The following is a 13100-nucleotide window of genomic DNA, read 5'->3' as shown; positions in this document are numbered from 1 at the left end:
TCAAAAAACACCAACAAATGCATTACAAAAAAGGCAAAACTTGTTTGAGAAATAGCTTAATTTCAGTGAGAAAATCGGCAAACGTACTGCATATGTTTCTGTGTATTGGATCTTTTTAATGTGATGCAATGTTAAAATTTAACATTGTTAAACTATTCTTTTTGATTAAAAGGTGGCTGAGAATAAAGTGCTTACTACACTCACTTTTGTAATTTAAAGAGAAGCAGAAGGTGCCAATAGTTTAAACGACTCAGGATAATGATAGGATATAGGATTTTTCTTCGTTTTTCAGTAGTTTTAGTTTTCGTCATTTGGGAATAAAAAAACACTGGTATGCTGGTAAACCAGCTCCAGTCCAGCACAACCCACCTTAAACTGGCAATTTAAAAGAAGAAAAACAATATTTGAAACCATATTCTGTGTTATGTTTCTTTTTTTAAAAGCATCCATCTTAAAAGAAATCCAACTACACAAAGAAACACTGAAACGACGTCTTTTTGTGGTCATTTTTGCATGTTTATATTGATGTTCCCCAGACCTCCAAATTAAGGGCTAATTCTAGTCCAAATGAGGTCATTGTAGATGTCTTTTCTATGTAAAAATTAGACTTATTTTAGACATCATTTTTATAGACCTACTACCTCTAGGCTTTGTGCATAGCTGTAGTTCCATTTCAGAAGATGGCAACTGTTCCACAAATTGCATTGCCAAATAAAAAATACATTTGTAATTAAATACCTAAAGTTGTTAATTAATTAAAAAGATAGAAAAATATGATGTACTCAACTAAATAATTAGTAATAAACAATGCTTAATCATAAATAATCTATATTGATATTTATTAACCGTATTGATAACAACAATGTTTATATGTTATAAATAAACAAATAAGTTTATTCTTTGATAATATACAGTACAGGCCAAAAGTTTGGACACACCTTCTCTTTTTCAGTGCGTTTTCTTTATTTTCATGATTATTTACATTGTAGATTCTCACTGAAGCATCAAAACTATGAATGAACACATGTGGAGTTTTATGTACTTAATGTACTCTGTACTTCCAGAATGCAGCAGCACGTCTGGTCTTCAACCAGCCAAAACGGGCACATGTCACCCCGCTGCTCATTGAGCTCCATTGGCTACCAGTTGATGCTCGCATCAAATTCAAAACTCTTACAATCGCCTACAAGGTGATGACAGAACAGCTCCTTCCTACCTGCACTCACTCCTGAAGGCTTACGCTACCTCCCGCCCGCTGCGCTCCTCCAGTGAACGTCGCCTCGCTTTGCCAAACATTCACACAAAGCAATCCAGACTGTTCTCATACAGAGTTCCCCAATGGTGGAACAAACTACCTTCTACTACCAGATCAGGAGAATCTCTCGCTATCTTTAATAAACTCCTGAAGACAGAGCTCTTCAAAGAGCACTTACTCTCCTAACACCTCTAACTAACTACCTTCTACTACCAGATCAGGAGAATCTCTCGCTATCTTTAATAAACTCCTGAAGACAGAGCTCTTCAAAGAGCACTTACTCTCCTAACACCTCTAACTAACTACCTTCCACTACCAGATCAGGAGAATCTCTCACTATCTTTAATAAACTCCTGAAGACAGAGCTCTTCAAAGAGCACTTACTCTCCTAACACCTCTAACTAACTAACTACTTCTAACCTCATTTCCTTCTTCCCCTCCTTCACTCCTCTATCCTATTATTCCCCTTTGACCTCCTTTTATCCCTATCCAAAGATGTTTTTACCTTTAAACTTATTTTACATTGTACTTGACTATTGTAAGTAGCTTTGGACAAAAGCGTCTGCCAAATGTAATGTAATGTAATGTAATGTAATAAAAAATTAGCTGAACCTCCACAGTCACCGGACCTGAACCCAATCCAGATGGTTTGGGGTGAGCTGGAGCACAGAGTGAAGAAGACAAAGGGGCAACAAGTGCTAATAATCACCTCTGGGAACTCCTTCCTTCTTTCAAGACTGATGCAGAGAGTGTGTAAAGCAGTAATCAGAGCAAAGGGGGCTATTTTGAAGAAACTAGAATATAAACATGTTTTTAGTTATTTCACCTTTTTTTTTAAGTACATAAAACTCCACGTGTTCATTCATAGTTTTGATGCTTCAGTGAGAATCTACAATATAAAATAGTCATGAAAATAAAGAAAACGCATTGAAAAAGAGAAAGTGTGTCCAAACTTTTGGCCTGTACTGTATATTTCCAGCACCTGTCTCAGACGTCCCCATGACGTCCAAAAAAGTTACCTGGTCCGACGTTCAAATGTTTAAATGCATTTTGACGCCCAAGTGAAGTCACAGTTAGTCCAAATAGCGGACCTAGTTTGCACGTCGTGTAGAAGTTCAGAACTGGTCTTGGAATCGACGGATGCAATAAAGACATGATCTGCACGTCCGTAAGACGTCTAATGTTTAGTGGGATGGCTTTGAAAACTGCTAAAGTATGTTATAAATGTTCACAATTCATTCCATTATTGGGAACAACCATAAAAACCTCAAAAAGCTTATTAGTGCCAATCTTTAGAATACTTGGAATCATGCTAGTTTCTTGGTATAAACTAGAGCTACTTTGACTGATAAAAAAAACACATTAGTGTCCTGTATCTTTAAGAAAACTCTATAAACCACAGTGTAAGTTCTCCTCCAGTCCAGGTGGAGGTGCTGCTTCTCCAAAGATAATAAAGTGTAGAAGAAGAAGAAGCTCTCAGTCCGCAGTGTTTTATAGAGAAACAGGATCTGATCTGCTGCAGGTAAAGAACTCTACTACACCGTTACTCACAATGCTAACATTGGATACCTGTATTGTGTGTACGCTCCCCACACCATATCCTCAGATAGGGCTAAAGCAAACCTTTATGGTACAATGAAAAAATCCTGGAATACACAGTTAACTGCAAGTCAATGTATGCGTCCAATGAGCATTGTTTATGCATGTTGGAAATCAAACCAAATAAAAATGCCAATCTAGTTATGCATGTGAATTTTTGGTGACAAGCTTGTGTTACTTTTCTTCCTTCTCCAGAATGGAATGAAATTTCTCTTCGCAAGTCTTCTGCTGCTCCTTCTGGATTCCTTCCTTGGATAAGAGACACCTCCCCACGGCAGAAGATTTTTTTGGAAAAAAAGTGATTACGAAACATACCTTTATTTTTATACAAGAAAGAAACTGTCAATGCTTACAGTGAAAGATGAGTTTTGAAGAAAGTGGAAACCTCAAAAAACACCAGCGCATTCACACCGGAGAGAAACGGTATCAGTGCTCAGAGTGTGGATTGTGTTTTAGACTGAGCGATTCCCTCAAAAAACACCAGCGAATTCACACTGGAGAGAAACCGTATCAGTGCTCGGAGTGTGAGAGGAGTTTCCATCAACAGAGAGGTCTGATTTTACATCAGCGCATTCACACTGGAGAGAAACCGTATCAGTGCTCTGACTGTGGATTGAGTTTTAGGCAGAGTACTGCCCACAAAAGACACCAGCGCATTCACACTGGAGAGAAACCGTATTACTGCTCAGAATGTGGAAAGAATTTTAGAGACGGTAGCAACCTCAAAACACACCAGCGCATTCACACCGGAGAGAAACCGTATTACTGCTCAGAATGTGGAAAGAATTTTAGAGACGGTAGCAACCTCAAAACACACCAGCGCATTCACACCGGAGAGAAACCGTATCAGTGCTCCGAGTGTGGATTGAGTTTTAGACTGAATGATACCCTCAAAAAACACCAGCGCATTCACACCGGAGAGAAACCATATCAGTGCTCGCAGTGTGAGAAGAGTTACTATCAACAGAGTGGTCTGATTTTACATCAGCGCATTCACACTGGAGAGAAACCGTATCAGTGCTCTGACTGTGGAAAGAGTTTTAATCATCGGAAGGATCTGATATCACATCAGCGCATTCACACTGGAGAGAAACCGTATTACTGCTCAGATTGTGGAAAGAATTTTATAAACGTTACCAACCTCAAAAGACACCAGCGCATTCACACCGGAGAGAAACCGTATCAGTGCTCCGATTGTGGAAAGAGTTTTAATCATCGGAAGGATCTGATATCACATCAGCGCATTCACACTGGAGAGAAACCGTATTACTGCTCAGATTGTGGAAAGAATTTTAGAAACGGTACCAACCTCAAAACACACCAGCGCATTCACACCGGAGAAAAACCGTATCAGTGCTCCGAGTGTGGAAAGAGTTTTAGACTGAATGATACCCTCAGAAATCACCAACGCATTCACACCGGAGAGAAACCGTATCAGTGCTCGCAGTGTGAGAAGAGTTACTATCAACAGATTGGTCTGATTTTACACCAGAGCATTCACACCGGAGAGAAACCGTATCAGTGCTCCGAGTGTGGGAAGAGTTTTAGACTGAGTGATTCCCTCAAAAAACACCGGCGCATTCACACCAGAGAGAAACCGAGTGTGGATTGAGTTTTAGACTGAGTAATACGCTAAAAAAAAAACCAGCGCATTCACACTGGAGAGAAACCATATCGATGTTCGGAGTGTGAGAATAGTTTCCATCAACAGAGTTATCTGATATCACATCAGTGCGTTCACAAAGAAGGGAAACCGTATCAGTGCTCTGATTGTGATTGAGTTTTAGGCAGGGTACTACCCTCGAAAGGCACCAGCGCATTCACACTGGAGAGAAACCGTATCAGTGCTCCCATTGTAAGAAGAGGTTCTCTGAACAGAGTTGTCTGATATCACACCAGCGCGTACACACCACAGAGAAACCGTATTACTGCTCAGAATGTGGGATGAGTTTTAGAGAGTGCCTGTAAAAGACACCAGCGCATTCATGATGAGCGAAGTGGTATCACTGAAAGTGGAAGCAAATTCTAATGCTCACATTTGAAAATACACAAATGTATTAGGAAGGAAGTAAAATAGAAATTGCAATTTCTGAATAATTTGTAATGTTTCAATGTGACATTATGTTTTGATATGATGTAAAAACTCTCTCTTACTTTGGATTTAGATTAGTTCATTAAAAGCTTGTTGAAAATAAACTGCTTATTTCAAAAAGCGGAATTATTCTGAGAACCAACTATGCATTGAATTCTGCATGTTCTTTGTATGTTCTTTAGTTGCACTTAGAGAATAATCCTTCCAGCTGTAAACCAAATTTCAAATAGTCAGAAAGTGTGAACACGTATGACTTTATTTGACTGTGCAATGACCTTATAGTGCTAGATTTAGCCTTCGTTCACATTACAAGCCACGTTGCTCAAATCAGATTTTGCACATTGATACCTGTATAAACGCCTCCTTCTTCACCAACAACAAAACCCCTCATATTAGAGAGAGGAGAGACTCGTAGCTTTATAAAGGGAAATGGATGAGTTAGCAGCTCATATGTGGAGCATCTTTTGCTGGAGTGGAGAAACAGTAAACAGCTGCTCTGAAGTTCATGCTCAGGTCCAGGAGGTGAAAAAAGGACAGGTGGTTTGCTTTTGCTGTTTTTTTTTTTTGCAGCTATAGCTGCACAGCTGCACCAAGAGATACAGTGTGGGTACAAGAGAGAAGCATGTAGCACTAATGCTAATGCGTAAAAGCAAAAAGATAGAGCATGAATTCTGATTTGACCGCTCACATTCCTGTTGCATGTCTGTGAATTGGATACTTATCCGATTTAGGACCACTTATGAAAGTGAATCAAATATGATTTGTCACGTTCACACAGACATGAAGAAATCTGATCTGAGACATATTGAGCAAAAAAATCTGATTTGAATCACTTCAGCTTGGTAATGTGAACGCAATGTGAAAATACGGTGAATTAATAAAATGACATTTACCGAATAAATAGTAATAATTATAATAAATAGTAATAAGTAATAATATGTTGCTGAATTAATAATTTGAATTTAATTCTTGATATGAACAGTTAGGAACAGGTAGAAATTGCAAGTGAAGTGTTTTTCATGATGTGAAATCTATACCAGTAATTTAAATACTTAATCAATATTAGTTAATCTGTCGTTTATGGGGCTCCTCTAATTTTAAATGTGTCTGGATCACAGAATATACATTTTACCAGTTAAAGGTAAGGTAATAGAGGTGCTTAAAAACTGTTTTCTTCTATTATTATTAATATTTATACTTCTCCAACGCTCAAGAAAATCACGACAGGTTGTTTAACAATTCATTTAGTCGCTGGGTATCATAACTCAACCAAAAATATGCTTTAAAAACCATTAATCCAAAGTGATTTTATTGTGTCTTATTGTAAAAGTAAGATGTTCAAATTAGGTAATGAACACTAAAATTGCTTTTTCCATATAATATACTTTATGCAAATATATATACTGGCATTAAATACTGCGAAAAGTGCACTGTAGTGTAGTTTTTTACTCTATATTTCAGGTGTATTGAAAATGTTTAAAAAACACGTACTTAAGTCTATTTAACTTTGCATAAGTTATACAAAAAAAGCACTCAAAAGCTCAATTTAATGCTTTTATGATATGTTTAAATATAGCTTAATTACAACTGAAATATAATTAAGTTGAAATAGGTTGTGCCAAAATAGTACATTTAGTGTGTTTTTAAGTACATATTTAAAAAAAAAAAGTATGTACTTTTCCATGTTAAGTATACTTTTAAAATCTATACCTAAATGCACTTTTCTTTTACAAGACATACCATGCATATTGCTGGGTATCGTAACTCAACCAAAAATATGCTTTAAAATCCAGGAACCTAAAATGAGACAATGTATTAAAGCTTTATTCTTTATTCTACTATTATTAGTACATTTTTGGGGATCTGTTATGTGGAAATCAAAAATAATTGCCGTATTTGTATTAGGCACAATAAGACATTTTTTTCCATCCTGTTAAGCACAATATTAGGTATGAACTATGACCTGGTAGATGCAGAGTTATTGCTGTATCTAAGTTTATTAAGTGAGTGAGTTTATGTAGTCATTATTGCACCAAGATGTGTTCTATATTGTAAAAGGAAGTTCCACTTAAAAATGATGAGTTTCTTTGATTTTACCATCAAACCAAACTGAACTGCTTGAATTTTTGCACCAGGAGTAAAGCAGCATAAAGTTATCCAAAAGCAGTGTGTAAGACTGGTGGAGGAGAACATGATGCCAAAATGCATGAAAAAAAACTGTGATTAAAAACCAGGGTTATTGCACCAAATATTGATTATTTCTGAACTCTTAAAACTTTATGAATATGAACTTGTTTTCTTTGCATTATTTGAGGTCTGAAAGCTCTGCATCTTTTTTGTTATTTCAGTCATTTCTCATTTTCTGTAAATAAATGCTCTAAATGAGAATATTTTTATGTGGAATTTGGGAGAAATGTTGTCTGTATAGAATAAAACAACAATGTTCATTTTACTCAAACATAAACCTATAAATAACAAAATCAGAGAAACTGATTCAAAAACTGAAGTGCTCCCTTTATTTATTCCAGAGCTGTACATTGTTTTCAAAAGAAATAATGCGAAAATGCAGTTTAAAGACTTTTGTTTTAGGTCATATTTATGCAGAAATATATAAAATTCTAAAGAAAAATAGGTATATAGTGATGAAATGCTATTTTCTAGAAAGGTTTGAACATAAGCAAAGGAATTTCTAATGTCTAATGTCTTCTTAAAGCTGAATCGGGATAAAACTCTCCTTAGATCTTCTCTTTTAAGCCTCCTCAGATCCTTTGATGCAGGTTGCTACGGTAACACAACAGACAAATCAACTTCTAGCCATGTGCAGTGCAGTGATCACGTGGTCCCATTGTACATACTCCTCCAGTCCAGGTGGAGGTGCTGGTTCTCCAAATATAATAAAGTGTAGAAGAAGAAGATCTGAGTCCGCAGTGTTTTATAGAGAAACAGGAGCTGCAAAAGGTACTGTACTACACTTTTACTCACTGTTTACTCTCACTTTACTCCTCTCTCTCTCTCTAATGGAGAAGAAATGCTGTATATTTAATATAGGTTTGGTGGTAGCGATGCAATTTTGTTTTATCTGAAATTTAAAAACAGATAAACACTAGTGTGATGCTTCTGCACAACTCCAGCTACAGTAATATTAAAGTCAATATAGTTTACTAAATTAATAATGTATTGTAACATTCACTTTAACCGAGAATAAAGTTAGCGTAAAGGTTTGTGAGTTAACATTTGCAACTAAATGTTTAATAACTGAATACTAAAATCTGTTCATTGATGCTTAGATGTTTACCTATTACTTAAATGCTAACATAGACTCTGCTTCTTCTTCTTTACACCATATTTTCTTACACATTTGAATATTCATAGCTGCTAAATGAATGCATTTTTTAAATCTTTGTATTTTTATCTAACCTAAGCTAAATCTAGACTCGCTTCCAGGGCTAAATGCTCTAATTTTCCCAATCTCATATATTTTGTGGCATTAATAAAGTATGATTGGGACTGTCCTGTACCAGTTTTGGATTTTTGTAATTTTACAGAATTTTTATCAGATTTTTGTTTTTGAAAGAAATTCAACAGTATTCATGAACAATACTCTCCTCAACTCAACTGACAGAATAAATACACAGTGGAATCTAGGGGAACTTTATAGCAAGTTGTCTGTCAATAAATCAAAGCTTCTGCATGTGACTGATGCTGCTGTGAACACTGTGTATATATGTGATATTTCTCTATGAAATTGTCATTGTTTTAAGTTGAAGACATTTCTTTAATATGCTCTTTTAGTAATTAGAAAAACTATTTTCTGTAAAACAGGGTTCTTGCACCATTTTAAAAGCTTTTAAAGACCTTTTTAAGACCTCAAAAATGTAGCCATAATATCTTTAGTTCTTCGCTAACGTTAGTATGTTAACTAACTTGCCGCTAATGTTAGCTAGCTCTCCGCTAACCTTATTTCTATCCCTGGTAATGCTAGCTAGCTTCCTTTAGTTAGCTAAAATCGGTATATTAGTTAGCTTACTGCTAAAGTTAGTATGTAGCTAACTCACCGCTAATATTAGCTAGCTCTTCATTAATCTTTGTTCTCTCCCTAGATTAAATGTTAATGATAGGCCACTGTGCTTTCCCACCAGCATTTAAACGCAACCTGAAAATGTAATACCTACAGCAAATTTAAGACAATTTTAGACCCTAATTACCCAGATTTTAATTTAAGACTTTTTCAGGACCCACAGGAACCCTATAAATGTATTTGATCATTTTCAGTATGTTGCCAAGTTGGTAATTTTTAAATTGTTTTTTTTCTTTCTTCTTCAGCATGGGATGACTACTTCTTCTTGCAAGTTTTCTGCTACTCTTAGTGGCCGTTTTATCTTAAGGATCCTAAAATTGACTTTTACAAGCACTTCAATAAATCCCCAAAAAAACAGATCTCACAATGTTGTCATCAGATGAAATAAAATGTGAGAATGTAGTTTCCATAATTTATACTCCACCAGAACAACCCAAAATCAACGCAGGAAAAGGGAATTCCCATCACTGCGCAGACTGTGGGAAGAGTTTCTTGAAACCTAGTGCTCTTCAAATACACCAGCGCGTTCACACTGGAGAGAAACCGTATCAGTGCTCCGATTGTGGGATGAGTTTTAGAAAAAGTGGTGCCCTCAAAACACACCAGCTCATTCACACTGGAGAGAGACCATATCACTGCTCGCAGTGTGAAATGACTTTTAGAGACAGTGGTAACCTTAAAAAACACCAGCGCATTCACACCGGAGAGAAACCACATTACTGCCCGGAATGCGGAAAGAGTTTTAATCGCCAGAGTAATCTCCAAAAACACCAGCGCATTCACACCGGAGAGAAACCGTTTCGCTGCTCAGAGTGTGGAAAGAGTTTCAGAGAAAGTGGCACCCTCAACAGACATCAACGCATTCACACTGGAGAGAAACCGTATTACTGTTCAGACTGTGGAAAGAGTTTTAACCAACTGAGTTCCCTTCAAACACATCAGCGCATTCACAGAGGAGAGAAAACGTATCCCTCCTCGAAGAGCGGACAGAACGATGTCCAAACTAACCAAAGCGTTCACACTGGAGAGAAACCATATCTGTGTTCAGATTGCGGGAAGGGTTTCCACCAACAGAGCGACCTTCGAAGACACCAGCGCATTCACACAGGAGAGAAACCGTATCACTGTTTAGAGTGTGCAAAGAGCTTTAATCAGCGGAGTTCTCTCAAAAAACACCAGCGCATTCACACTGGAGAGAAACCGTATCAGTGCTCTGAATGTGGGAAGAGTTTTAATCAACATGGCGATCTCCAGAGACACCACCATATACACACAGGAGAAAAACCATATCAATGCTCAGAGTGTGGAACAAGCTTTAATCAGCATAGTACTCTCCAAGCACACCAGCGCATTCACACTGGAGAGAAACTGCATCGTTGCTCAGAGTGTGGAACAGGTTTTAGAAAGAGAGGTACCCTAAAAAAACACCAGTGTGTTCACACCGGAGAGAAACCGTATTACTGCTTGGAGTGCGGCATGAGTTTTAGAAAGAACAGTGCCCTCAAAAAACACCTGAGGATTCACACAGGCGAGAAACCGTATCAGTGCTCAGAATGTGGCACGAGCTTTAGAAAGATTAGTACTCTGAAAAAACACCAGCGTGTTCACACTGGGGAGAAACCGTATCAGTGCTCAGAGTGTGGACAGAGTTTTAGAAAGATCAATACTCTCAAAACGCATAAGCGAATTCACACAGGAGAGAAACCGTATTACTGTCCCGAGTGTGGGGTGAATTTTAGAAAGAGCAGTTCCCTCAAAAAACATCTGAGCGTTCACACTGAGGAGAAACCGGATCAGTGCTCGAAAGTGTGGGATGAGTTTCAGATTACAGAGTCACCTCCAAATTCACCAGCACATTCAATCAAGACCGAATCTGTTTCACCGCTTAGAGTGTGGGAGGAATTACCAACATTAAAATCTGAAGAAATATAAATACATTACGTGTTACGGTACATGTCCACTTGCACTCAATAAAGTATCTATCTATCTACTTTAGCGCTAACATATCCTTTTCGTTTAAAGGCTAAGCACCACCTGAAAGGACCTCCTTGAAAATTTCACATTATTTAAGCTTCTAAAACTGTAAAAGTTAATTAAAAATGACAATCACATATTTAATTTATTTTAACGTTTATCGCGACGGAAATTACAGAAACCATCGATAATCACAAGTTAAAAACTGAGTCCTATCCAAACAGAATTTCTTAGGGGGTCCTGGGGTATGAGTTGCATTGAGTTGAGTTAAACTCAGCCAGACACCAAACATACAGCTGAAAATGTCAGAATTTGGATTTACAGAACAAACACCTACTGTAAGGCTTTTGTTTTGCTTGATTTGACTGGAAAAATGTCAGAGACGCCCTTCACTCTTTGGCAAGAGATCAGGCATGGACGAAGGCGTAAAGAAAGTGCGAGTGGACTTTAAACTATGGTTAATCTTGTATTATGTTGAACCAGAAATGTATAAAAGGCTATGTATATTACAAAGTATGAGTATGTAAATATATTAGTATATAATATATAATATGCAGTTTAAATGTTCTTTTAAGATAATTTGTTGTGGACTTCTGTCTTTTGGTGGAGCTTAAACACGTGGACGAGTAATCTGGATAAATAGAGTACAGGGCCACAAGGTTTCACAACCGTCTTTAAGGACCTACAGACCTTCAATAACACAGACCTTGTGACAAACAGCAAGAAACATAGTCAAAAATGTAAAAAAGTACCTCCAGTCTAAAAGAGAAAAAATAAACCTGAACACAATCATCTGAGGATATTAAACCTTGACATTAATATGAGACAGAATTTTTATATTGGTTTTGAGTGTCTGGGTTGGAAGTGTGCCTAGGTTGTGAAATCGATCCACTACAACAGAAACTGTGTGGGCGAAGGGTTCCTCAACCCTGTTCCTCAACAGCATGCTGAAGAAAATGTGTGAACTTGGGCAAATAATGTGTTTTTGTTTCTTTAGTTTGTCTGAAGGTGTCTTATTTATGTCCAGTTATGCATAATGTAATAATTGAGAAATAAAATAATGCAATTAGGGCTGCAACTAATGAGTATTTTGGTAGTCGACTAATCTGATCTAATCTATTTTTTTGATTAGTCGATTGGTCAACGGTTATTTGTGCCATGTCCTACAATTCTAAAACGATAGGTCTAAAAACAGCTGAACATGAGATTTAAAAGACATTTAAATGTCTAGATGTTGTTTAAACGTGGAAAGTACTGATTCTTATTAAGTAAATATATAATATGTTGTGTTTGGGAACTTTTGGAGAGACAGACTAGTTGACAATTAGTCGACAATAATATTTGTCAGCAAATTTAAATAATCGACATCTGTGATTATATTGACTAATTGTTGCAGCCCTAAATGCAATACATAGATACACATTTAATGCAGGAACACTTCCTTCATTGACTATCAGTTGACATTTGTTTTGTTGTTGCCTTTTTTGATTTATCCATGCATTTCTATTTAAGGTTTTAATTACTGTCTGAAAAACTACTGGTGGAATGCATAAATATTTTTACTTACCACTTTCAAACCTGTCCTTTCCCATCACACTTCCCTGGTACTTCAGCCCCAATTCTATATGTTGTTTAATATTTATTCTGCCATATTAAATTACCTGTGCAAAAAAAAAAACTGGTGAGTTCTTACATACAGATAAAAACATTAAAGCTATGAACCACATTTTTTATATTCTAAGACATGCTTAATTAGTGTCACAGTATTGTACAACTTTTACCATGCGTTATACAGCTCTGAAAGTAATGAGAGACCACTGCAGTTGCTAAATCAGTTTTTTTTTATTTTGCTATTTATAGGTAAATGATTTCTAATAATTTAACTGTTATGGAGATAAAAAGGCAAATAATACATATTCTATTTTATTTATTTATTTAATCTTCATTTTTCATCACTAAAACATAATTCAGGATAAGGCAGAACACTAAAATATAAGACAACAAACTGTAAAAGAAAAGATGTTCTGATTTGTATTATTAAAATAAGTATAAAACAAATAATTAATAACGAGTAGAAATTTCAACCTCTTCAATCTCTATAT

General features: G+C 36.4%; 4 protein-coding genes across 14 annotated transcripts in view; all 4 read left to right on the top strand.

Moving 5' to 3' along the window:
- The window catches only part of LOC125788909 (zinc finger protein 729-like), a 90891-nt gene that overhangs the window by 41625 nt on the left and 36166 nt on the right, over window positions 1-13100 (top strand). Inside the window, exon 1 of one of the 7 annotated variants that reach the window (XM_049472844.1) lies at window positions 2743-2777. The exons of the other annotated variants lie outside the window; for them this stretch is intronic. The gene's annotated coding sequence lies outside the window, so the exon portion shown is untranslated. Of the gene's footprint in view, window positions 1-2742; window positions 2778-13100 lie in introns of those variants that run through there. 7 annotated transcript variants of the gene reach the window in all.
- Window positions 1-13100, top strand: part of LOC103034338 (gastrula zinc finger protein XlCGF26.1) — a 73122-nt gene that overhangs the window by 41613 nt on the left and 18409 nt on the right. The window contains exon 1 of one of the 5 annotated variants that reach the window (XM_049472858.1): window positions 2743-2777. The exons of the other annotated variants lie outside the window; for them this stretch is intronic. The gene's annotated coding sequence lies outside the window, so the exon portion shown is untranslated. Of the gene's footprint in view, window positions 1-2742; window positions 2778-13100 lie in introns of those variants that run through there. 5 annotated transcript variants of the gene reach the window in all.
- Window positions 2691-5078, top strand: LOC111189525 (zinc finger protein 271-like). The gene is made up of 2 exons (XM_049472866.1): window positions 2691-2777; window positions 3050-5078. The coding sequence occupies exon 2, from the start codon at window positions 3216-3218 to the stop codon at window positions 4464-4466; it is 1251 nt and encodes a 416-aa protein (XP_049328823.1). The 5' UTR covers window positions 2691-2777; window positions 3050-3215; the 3' UTR covers window positions 4467-5078.
- Window positions 7781-12676, top strand: LOC125788912 (zinc finger protein 501-like). The gene is made up of 2 exons (XM_049472854.1): window positions 7781-7904; window positions 9270-12676. Exon 2 carries the CDS (start codon window positions 9391-9393, stop codon window positions 10954-10956), a length of 1566 nt encoding a protein of 521 aa, XP_049328811.1. The 5' UTR covers window positions 7781-7904; window positions 9270-9390; the 3' UTR covers window positions 10957-12676.

This window comes from Astyanax mexicanus, unplaced genomic scaffold (assembly GCF_023375975.1).
Source record: "Astyanax mexicanus isolate ESR-SI-001 unplaced genomic scaffold, AstMex3_surface scaffold_31, whole genome shotgun sequence".
Lineage (NCBI taxonomy): Eukaryota > Metazoa > Chordata > Actinopteri > Characiformes > Acestrorhamphidae > Astyanax > Astyanax mexicanus.
This window is presented reverse-complemented; position numbering and strand designations above follow the sequence as displayed.

Excerpts from the sequence above, each read along its gene's own strand:
- LOC111189525 (XM_049472866.1), top strand. The coding sequence starts at position 3,216 with ATGAGTTTTGAAGAAAGTGGAAACCTCAAAAAACACCAGCGCATTCAC.
- LOC125788912 (XM_049472854.1), top strand. The coding sequence starts at position 9,391 with ATGTTGTCATCAGATGAAATAAAATGTGAGAATGTAGTTTCCATAATT.